This window comes from Patella vulgata, chromosome 4, assembly GCF_932274485.2.
Source record: "Patella vulgata chromosome 4, xgPatVulg1.2, whole genome shotgun sequence".
In the NCBI taxonomy this organism is placed as follows: domain Eukaryota; kingdom Metazoa; phylum Mollusca; class Gastropoda; family Patellidae; genus Patella; species Patella vulgata.
The window spans coordinates 63,079,441-63,090,935 of NC_065882.2; the positions used below are offsets into that span (position 1 = coordinate 63,079,441).

The 11,495-nt window shown below is 34.2% G+C and overlaps 1 protein-coding gene across 1 annotated transcript; it reads right to left on the reverse strand.

Moving 5' to 3' along the window:
• Positions 1-642: 642 nt before the first annotated feature.
• LOC126818748 (poly(U)-specific endoribonuclease) lies at positions 643-11,411 on the reverse strand. The gene is made up of 6 exons (XM_050546299.2): positions 11,259-11,411; positions 9,978-10,078; positions 9,419-9,520; positions 8,338-8,569; positions 7,254-7,398; positions 643-3,772 (listed from the first exon to the last, which is right to left on the reverse strand). Exons 1-6 carry the CDS (start codon positions 11,408-11,410, stop codon positions 3,512-3,514), a joined length of 993 nt encoding a protein of 330 aa, XP_050402256.1. The 5' UTR covers position 11,411; the 3' UTR covers positions 643-3,511.
• Between the last annotated feature and the right edge of the window lie 84 nt (positions 11,412-11,495).

Genomic DNA, 11,495 nt, shown 5'->3' on the forward strand with positions numbered 1-11,495 from the left:
AAATAATAAGGTGGTGAAATTTAATAGTGGTGTGCTTCCACAAATTGTATCGATTGTTGTCAATGTTAAATCCCCCAGTTTGACCATATGTAGCACATTTTCAAATGTACTATGACCAAGAGGTTTCAATGCTTCTGGAACAAAAAATCCATGTAACAAAAAAACATTTAAATGACATTTAAATAACATTCTCTTGCAGCTTTCTTCAAAATGTCCCTATTATGCATCTCCCATAGTCGTACCTTGCGTATCTCAGTTTGCGTGACATTATCCCACCATGCATTTCAAGTGAAATGGTTATGTTGTCAAATCAATGAAATGAAATGGGATTTAACGAAAATTGGCATACGCCACACTGTGTGCTATGAGGGATATTTTACCCGGATAGAGGCGCTATGCCCTACTCTTATAATATCCAATTCTAACTGCCAATGGATCTTTTATGTGCACATCTCAATTTTTTATGCCATCCAAAGGACTATCCATTGTGCATTGCCAGGCCCTCTGGCAAATTCTTACCCACTGAGTCGCTGTGGCTCCCCTGGTTGAAATCAGATCAACAGTCCCGATAGGAAGACAATATAAAATGTTTAGCATACCCCATTCAGCCAATGGCTAAAAGAAAAACAACAGACAAATATCTAAGAAATTAGTTTTATTGTGTAAAGATAAAGATATCATAAGTGAGATTCTCTTACATAAAAATAGATACTGATAACAGAAATTAGAAAAACAAGCCAACAGTGAGGCTGATGTCCCCCGCCGAAATTGCAAAATAAATAGATGACACATATTAATTAATCGCACATTTATTTTTTTCACTAAGTTTCATCACTCTCTATCAGATAGAATCAAGATTATCTTGTCCCAAACCATCGACAAATGAAATCGATTAGCTCTGCTTAGCTTCAGCTCGAAATGTTAATTATTGAACTCAGTCAAGACATTCACCTAATGAACATCTACATATACATCAAGTTTAAACATTCACCTAATAGACACCTATGCCAAGTTTGAACATTCTACCTCAATTAGAAGGAGAGTTATTGTGTTCCAAAGTTTCTACCAATCAAATTGCTTATCACTCTGCTTACCCTCAGCAAAAAATGTTCATTATCGAACTTAGTTAAGGTATTCATATAATAAATCTATACACCAAGTTTCATCAATCTCACTTAATTAGAACTAAAGTTATCGTGTCCCAAAGCATCAACCAATCAAATTGCTTATCTCTGCTTACCCTAAGCGGAAAATGCTCATCTTCGAACTCCATCAAGGCATTGACCTAATCAACACATACACCAAGTTTGAACATTCTAGCTCAATTAGGAAGAGAGTTATCGTGCCCCAAAGTATCAACCAATCAAATTGCTTATCTCTGCTTACCCTAAGCGGAAAATGCTCATCTTCGAACTCCATCAAGGCATTGACCTAATAAACACATACACCAAGTTTGAACATTCTAGCTCAATTAAAAGTTATCGTGTCCCAAAGCATCAACCAATCAAATTGCTTATCTCTGCTTACCCTAAGCGGAAAATGCTCATCTTCGAACTCCATCAAGGCATTGACCTAATCAACACATACACCAAGTTTGAACATTCTAGCCCAATTAGGAAGAGAGTTATCGTGTCCCAAAGCATCAACCAATCAAATTGCTTATCTCTGCTTACCCTAAGCGGAAAATGCTCATCTTCGAACTCCATCAAGGCATTGACCTAATAAACACATACACCAAGTTTGAACATTCTAGCTCAATTAGGAAGAGAGTTATTGTGTCCCAAAAAGTGTGACGGACAGACAGACGGACAGACAGACGGACAGACAGACAGACAGACAGACAGACAGACGGACGAACCCATTTTAATAGTCCCCTGCTTTCTTCGAAAGGCGGGGGACAAAAAAACAACAACACAATTTAGGATATATGCAAGGGTAGAAATATTATAAATTGTACGAATATTTAAACATGAATAAATATCCCAATAATACAACCACCCATCAATAATACCTATTTACCATGCCTTGGCTATTTGATTTTGCACACTATTTTGATTTGTTGTTCAAAGTGGTTCCAACCGAAGATGTGCGTTAAAATAAAACATTACCCTCATTTAAGTCTGCATTTTAAAGGTGTAAAGAGATTTAAAAAAAAAACAATAACAAAGATTTTTTGTAAAGAAATTGAAAACAATTATATGATAATAATAATACAAGTTTAGATGGCAAGTTCAATAATAATTGCACTAATTCTAATAAGCAATGTGTGTAGTAAATGCATACATCATAAATGTAGAATAAAAAACACAAGCAAAGGTTTGATTCTTCAAAACTATTATAGATAGCATACAACCTAAATTGACACATAACCTGATCTAACATGAATAATTAACATTCATTACTGGAGAATAAATATATATGCAGAATGCACTGTTAAGCTGTCTTCTTGTCATGTCTGCAGGTTTGTTTTATCAGTTTTCTTTTGCATGTACATGTAGTGCAGTCCTCCTGCACTTACTATATAAGCATTGCTGAAATGTTCCAACATGTTAATCAGAAAATGCTTGTAAAGATAAACAAACCTTCAATATTTTGTTGTTTTTAAGTACATAATTTTTAAATGTAATGCTACAATACGCCTGATCTACCCTGAAAAGCACTAGAAAAATAATTGTATAAGTTAATCACTATCTACATATAGGCCTACATATATAAATATATATATTCATATGCTGCCATAAATTTAGCACTTGGTTCAACACATCAGTCTTCTTATGTTAACAAATTTGTTGGCCTACATTTTAGGGATCAGATTCCAAGACAACCATTTCATTACTAGCAAATAAATGTCAAACCAATTTGCCCAAAAAATCTGAGACAATCTGTATCATGTAATAAGGAGAAACTTTTCACAGGTAATATGCTGTCTGCTAATTCTCAAGTACCAAATGAAGAGCCCCGGGGAAGAACGATCTAAGTCACTTTTCCAACGAACCCCAGTTAATGGCACCATCTTGTAGCAAATTGTATAAGCTTTCTGCGGAACAATCAATTTCAGGTAAAAACGATTGGAGTCACATTGAACCAAGGCCCTTCTGAAATGGCCTCCCGGACAAATACAAGTCCATCATATTTATTTGACCTTAATTTGGCTGAAAAGTGAAAGTCAGTTGTTGTACTGGTAATTATGATTCATATTAAACATCATTTTGAAGTTGTAATTAAACCAACTCATTGTTCTTTTCGCGTCAAGCATTCTCGTCCAAAAGTCTATTTTGCCTTTTATGAGAAAAAACAAAAATTTGACTTAGATCGTTCTTCCCCTGGACTCTTTAAATTATTTCATGAACACAATAATTTCATGTAAATTTATTTGATTTGCTAATCTAATATCTAAGCACTAGTTACTGTTGTAAGTTTTAAATATTGTAAATATGAACTACATGTCCGTAGAAATAATACCTTTACAGAAAAAATAAAAATAAAATGACTAGCTTTCATTTCAATCTTATTAAAACATTCTAGCAGCTGTTATATAAGCTGTGCTTAATTTTTTATGATATCCACCAAATGAATGAACTGTGACCTCAGTTTCATATTCGCCTATCTGACAATCGGTAGTACCATCATATCCCATCAATAATGCTACTGTGTATGCAGCAATCTCAAACTCAGGACTTGTACCCAAAAAACAGCTACACATGGGTTTAGCCTTCTCTCCTCGCCATGTGAATTGAAGAGCTATTAAACGTGGATATTCATCATTTTTAACCTAAAAGATATGAGTTTAACATCACAGTTAACATTTACTCGACGAGTAAGAACATGGCTAGAATATCAGTCATTCTGAACGCTGTTCATAGTGCCCATAAGAGCTAATTGTGCTTTCTGTATGTCCTCTTGTTTTATTACGGTAGTCACATCAATACATGTAACTGATTTATTCAATCAATACAGATCATGCCTATGAATACATGTAGTTAAAACCAGCAGCTGCCATTCAGGATACGCCCAAATTTGCAAGAGATGGATAGAGAACAAGCTAAAAAAAAAACCATGATTTTTCGTAAAATCTGGGGCCATAATCCAAGAAGTTATGGTCTGAAATGCGCGAATATCGAAAGGGACAGAGATCTTTCATCGAATTCAGACAAAAATTATGACCTCTAGAACGTGTACACAGTTTGTGTACCAATGTCCCAGGGTTGTCTTCCCTTGCAGTCCACAATATCTCTGCTAACGGCTGATGTTGATGGTCAAGGATAAACAATACGATTTAAAACAAATAAACGATAATATATTTAATACCATTACCATATTTAAATAGAAATAGGGTCACAATTGCAAAGTAACAATTTACAAATATTACAGGGAACTCTTTCGCGCAAGATTACAGGGTTAAATGGTTGGAAATACGAACTGCACATATCGCCGTGCTAATTTTAGAATACAATACACATGGATCTCTTTACCTTTATAATGCGATCGTAAGGCCTAGTACATTTACACATGAAACATGCAAAATTAGACTGTTTTCTTTCGGAGGGGTAATAATTGATGACATTTTCCCCTAAAATTGACTAAAACTCATCAAGTGTTTATAACGCCAGGAACTTTTCTGACAGATGCCATTTTCATCATGTAGTTAATCACATGACCAATGACCTCTAGGTCAACCAGTGTAGTGTTGGAGCAGACGGCAGAGTCGAATGCTGGATAGCGAGACTTGTGTGGAGAGTGTTTGTGTACAAGGAGCATCCATTTTGTCAGACAGTTTTGGTTCGATATTCATGAAATTCAAACTCAACCATCATAGGGTGTAACTGTGATACATTTAAAGGTTTAAAGGTTTTTTAAAATCGGATAAAAATTGTGACCTCTAGAGGGTACACAAGTTAAACATGTGATTTTTCGTACAATCAGGAGCCATAATCGAGGAAGTTACAGTTTGATCTGCGCAAATATCGAAAGGAACCAAGATCTTTAGGTCATAAAAGTACATATCAAGTTTCATCAAAATCAAATAAAAATTGTGATTTTTAGAGTGTCCACATTCCACAACCTTGATATTACATACTTTTACACTATGTGCGTACAATGAGCGGCCATTTTGTCCGGCAGTTTTGGTCAGATTTTTACGAAATTCGAACTCAGTCTTTATTGATGTGTAACGGTGACATATTTAAACGTTTTTTAAAATTGAATATAAATTGTGACTTCTAGCGGATCCACAATCTAAAAATGCTATTTTTCGAAATATCAGGGGCCATATACAAGGAAGTTACGTTTGGATATGCACGATTATCGATAGGAAACAAGGTCTTTGTGATTTAAACATAAATTTAAAGTTTCATCATGCAAAATCGTGGCCTCTAGAGGGTCCACAATCTAAAAAAACAATATTGCATACAACCAAGGGCCATAATTTAGGAAATTACGATCCGATATGCGCAAAAATCGAAAAGAACCAAGATCTTTGGTTTATAAACATTAATTTCAAGTTTCATCAAAATCAGATCACAATGGTGACCTCTAGAGGGCCCACAAACTTGATATATCATATATTTAAACTATTTGCGTACGAAGGGCGGCCATTTTATCCGGCAGTTTTGGTCCGATTTTCACAAATTTGCACTCACCCGTTATTAGGTTGTAACGGTGATATATGCAAATGCTTTTTTAAATCGGCAATCTGATTAAAATACAGATCTGTATTTCGTTCCATTTTTTTATACTTTCGATGGCCGGTTGTTGCGATGGGTCGCGTCAGAGGTCATACGAGCGGCTTTTGACCCTATGACATCAGACATTTGATTACGCAATCAGCATTGATGTTACTAGTGGATTACCCACAGTTCCGTGCAAAACACGCCTAAAGCTCACCATAACAGACCGTTTCACTGGCTAATACCTCACACTGTTCAGAACACATCAATGATAACAACTCTTCCAGATCCTGGTGCAGTAAAGACAAGTAAAACGAAATTTTGAACTATAAAAATGAAACGAAATAGGATCTGTGTTTTAATCAGATTGCTAAATCGGATAATAATTGTGACCTCTAGATTTTTCATACAATCAGGGGCCATAATTCAGGAAGTTACAATCCAATATGCACGAATGTATCAACAGGAACCAAGATCTTTGGGTTAGAAACATGTAATTTTCAGTTTCATCAAAATCGGATCAAAATTGTGATCTTTAGCGGGTTCACAACCTTGATATACCATATATTTACTCTATTTGCGTACAAGGGACGGCCATTTTATCTGGCAGTTTAGGTCCGATTTTGACGAAATTTGAACTAAAGCATCGTTACGGTGTAACGGTGATATACTCGAACTCGAACCTTGTTTTAAATCAGATAAAAATTGTGATCTCTAGAGGGACTACAAGCTAAAAACGTGATTTTGCGTAAAATCAAGGGCCATAATTCAGGAAGTTACAATCCTATATGCGCAAATATCGACAGGAACCAAGATCTTTGGGTTATAAACAAGTATTTCAAGTTTCATCTAAATCCAATCAAAATTGTGGCCTCTAAAGGGTCCACAACCTTGATATACCATATATATACACTATTTACGTATGAGGGGTGGCAATTTTTTAAATCGGATAATAATTGTGACCTCGTACAATCAGGGGCCATAATTCAGGAAGTTACGATCCGATATACGCAAATATCAACAGGAACCATGATCTTTGGGTTATACACATTAAATTCAAGTTTCATCAAAATCAAATGAAAATTGTGACCTCTAGAGTGTCCATACATTAAAAACGTGATTTTTCGTACAATCAGGGGCCATAATCCATGAAGTTTTGATCCGATACAAGCCAACATTGAAAGGAACCTAGATATTTTGGAGATAAACCTATCTTTCAAGTTTCTTCAAAATCAGATAAGAATTGTGACCTGTAGAGTGTACACAAAAAAATTGTGGACGGATGTCCTGATGGACAGGGGCAACGACAACATACGTCCACATGAAAACGTGGGCATATAAAATTCATCAGACTTTGGGCTTCAGAGCGTTTTTAAGGTTTGAGTGGCAAGAACAGTAACTCTGCAAGTATTGATGTGCTAACGCACAGGCTTTATTTCTACGATAAGTTGAATTAAATCTGAATAATTCTGGCTAGTATAGTGGTTACAAGGTCAATAACCCATGTCTACAAGTATTCAATTAACTACAGTAATAATATGTCAGGGTATCTAAAAAAAAACCCTCTTGTTAAAATAAGAAACATACCGTTTCACGACGGAAGTAACCATTATAATTGATATAGCCAGCTTTCTCCTGTAGATAAAACTGTAACCAATTGTGAAGACCAATCATATCATCTCCCCTTCCTTCTCCAACAAATACATGCTCAAAACTACTGGAGTCATTTCCCCTGAAAGATACATACATGTACATGTATGTTGTGACAAAACACAGACAGAGATTGGATACAAGGCCAAATAAAAACACAATAGACATAGAGTTTTCTTCCAAGATGTCTAAGTTATGGTTCATATAGAAGATTAGGATCAGATTATCTTATTAACTTTTTAGAGACCTGGTAAGGCTCTTACGTCTTTCAGAACAATAGGATTATAAATTGTGACCATAGGCAAGATAATCTGATTAGGACCAATTTACCCCCAGAAAAGAGTTTTTCTAATAATTCAACCATTTTATTATGTATCTTCTGTTGCTTGTCTGACATATAACCTCCAATACACTAGCTGTAATCAAGTTGGGTGCTTGCCATTTGGAATAATTTCAGTCCTTCACATTTATAAAATTGTGCGGGAGCCATAAAAAGCTCCTGATACCTTGAATATATGCAGTTTAAAAGTAAACAAAAACTGAAAGTAGTTTATTAATCTTAATATTTAGGAGAGCGATTTAGCTAATTTGCAGGAGTCTTTAATGACTCCTTCGAAGGAAAGCCGACGTGCGTCAAGAGGAGCGGGAGCAAAAGCTCCCCTTAAACGTGAAGGACTGTAATTTAGCAGACTGAATAACTGCTAGTTTTATATGGATAAAACATTATTAAAGAACAAACCATTTATAACCGAACATTTCTTTACTGTATTAAATTGAGTAACATGATGTGGTAGTTTTTAACCAATTTAACACAAGACTACTTTTACACTTGTAATAGGCCCAACTTAAACAATACATGCACTTTAGAAATTGTATAAGAAATCTAAAATCTTAAATGCAAGAATTAAGTTGCGAATCCATGAATACACTGAACCGTAGGCTAACACTGAACTTTTATTTGTTTTGGCTAATTGCAGAAAGGCTGCACGCATTATTCTCTAAAATCAAACCATTCGCTCACCTGCAACCTTTTCGTCTGTACATCCTAAACCAAATATCATGAAGTTGTCTTTTAAAGTCATATTCATCACTCGATGCTTTCCCCTCGCTAACTAAATACTGATGGGCTTCCTTCATTACATCAGTTTCCATAATGGCATCTAAAAATTCATAATTTTCCTGTTTTTCTTCCCATGTTATGTTTTCTTGTTCATTACATTCCATTTCATAATTATCCAATAATTTCCTAAATGCTAAAAACAAAATTGTTGAATATTAACAATATGGATTTACTTCATTGCTTGATTATTCAAATGAAACAATTAACATATTTATAGTAACATTGATCATCATGTAAATTATTAAAAGGTCTAAGGTCAAGGATGTTCGTGCTTCAAGCTCTAGCTGGATGGTTGACTCTGGCTTGTTGTGGTTTTCAATATCAGGTATGAGCCTTCCCAACCCAGGACAGACCCCTATGTATTCCCTAAGCATAAAAGAATATCAACATCGGTGGAAGCAGTGGTTGAATACTAATAGAAGAAAAGAGTTGAGTAAATTATAGAAGATTAGATAAGGAGCTAATGTTCTCGCTATAATCGTTAAAAAATAGATAATGAAAAGGGATTATGCTGAAAATGTCAGTCAAATTACTAAACTCTGAGCCGAGATATCATCGTTTACAATAACACTGTAGCTTTGATTGTCATTGCTACTATGATAATGAACAAAGTCTTGATTATTCATTTTTGCGTTTAATCATCAACAGCCGTTGAACCACGGATCAGATTCAAATCTGTTTAAAATCATCATACTCATCAGATGGCATTGAGAGTTAATTTTGGTCTTGGTAAGTTAATTAATGTCTAATTAGTAATTTATATAACATTTAAGACCTAAAGAAAGACCTGCAATAGGCAGCTTTAGCTCTTACATAGTGCCTGTTTAACTTCTTAATCAACAAATAATAATTAATTCTATGCAACTGAGATGAAATTAGATTGATCTATGATACATGTACAATGGTGGCCGGTTCATTTATTTTATCAATCAGCTTTTCAAACATCAAGAGGCTGTAGATGACTAAGATCCCTGATATTTACCTCCATAAGTTTTTCTTCCAAATATTTTATCTTCATCCAAGTCCTGAATTAAATGTTCACGAGCAAAATCTCTAGATACATCTCTTGTAGATTTTACAAATCCTAAAATTATAAATAAATTGTACCTACATGTATAATGTGTTCTTCAACTTCTTAAATACAATGTTATATGAATAATCAAACAAGAAATACAAACAGAATACTTTCATCAAATTAACACTGAGCCGAAGGATGGTAGGTGCGCAAAATCAAATGTACAATACCACATTTTTTAAATCGTGTGTGTGTGTGTGTGTGTTGGGGGTAAATGCACAATGCTGTATTTTTTATCTTTGGTGTGTGTGTGTGTATCCGACATTTTTACTACATGTGTACATGTTTTTTCTGTTTTCATATAATTGAAACATTTGCTGTGTAATTAATTACCTAATGTAATGGAAATTCATAAGTAAAAGTAAACAATATAAAGATTGAAAGTTGCCCACTAGAGTTCTGCTCCTGTGATTTTTATTCTTTAATTTAATACTCTATCAAAACATTATATTTTTATATTTGTTACCTTGGAGTTCAATATCGTAATCCTCTCCAGGGTAGCATTTATTGTCATCCATTTCCCATAATTTGGTAAGAATTTTAGAAAGCTCGGGATCTGGTGTATACCTAAAATAGAAAAAAAAAAAATTATCATTCAGTAGGACACTATAACTTTCTAGTTAACATTAAAGTTTGACTTATAAAATATTCACTATATTAAACATACATTATGCAAGAGCTAAATCTGCCTATTGCAGGTCTATCTTTAGGCCTGAAATGTTATCTAAATAATTAGTTAGACATTAACTAACTTATCCAGACCATAATCAACTCCCAATGCCATTGCTAGCCTGTGATATTTAATGGATTTGAATACATTTTGTGATGGATAATTAAACATAAAAATGGATAATCGCGACATTGTTTATTATCATAGGCTAAAATTGAATCTCTAATATCTTGGTTCAGAGGGAAGCAATTTGACTGAAATTTTCAGCATATTCTGTTTTCATTATCTATTTTTTAACTATTATAGCGAGAACTGTCAGATCTTTATCTAATCTCACCTAATGTGGCACTAATTCCCCTTTAAACTCCAAAGGGCAAAAATAAAACCAGGGTCCAGCAAATGATAAACAGACATGAACCTTTATGACTGGAATGTATCAAAAGTGACCTTATTTTACAGCAGCTCGCTAAAGTCAGGACATAAGCCTGCATTTATTAATACAGTATGCAAAATTACTATTCTTAACAAAGAAATAACAAGAAAAGTGAAAAACATAGTCTACATTTTATTTTGAATTGACCTGTAACTACATGTACATAATATTTTTTTCTATTTCATGAAGAATAGAAATACTGTATAAAAATATTAAATTGACCTGTTACCTGTCAGATACAAACGAACCCCACTTGACTTACTATCTGGGTACATGGTTCAAGTGTGACTGATATATCATATATTCAGTCATGCATTATATTCGCATACCTTTCAGTGTTTAATCTACTCTAGTGGATGTCTGTATATTTCAACAAAGTTATCAAGTACACGTCACATGTAGTGCAAACTAATTTTATTTGGACTTATCACATTGCGACAATGGATTAATTTTATGTAGCCAGTTTTTATTATGTATTAATTAATAATCTCTTAATTCCACTACAATTTATGCTTATGAATATTTAATCCATACGGCCATACGGTAATCGAATACGGTAACTTGAATAATCATATTAGATCTGCAAATGATCTATAATTACTTAGCAAAACTATTTATAACTTAATAATAATCATAATGCTTACGCTGCCATTTCTTTTTCGATTTCTGTTTCCAAACTAGTACTTCCAACTCTCAATAAATCAACCGTAAACACGACCTGATACGATAGACTTCCTGCGATATTTTCACTCAACCGTGTCAACTGACCTGCACCGAATTTTCGTTTCACGAACATCCAGCACAATGTCCTACAAATAGATCAAGATATCTATGAAATAAAATAATGTATTAAACGTCTGGATAATAGAAAACGCCAGCAC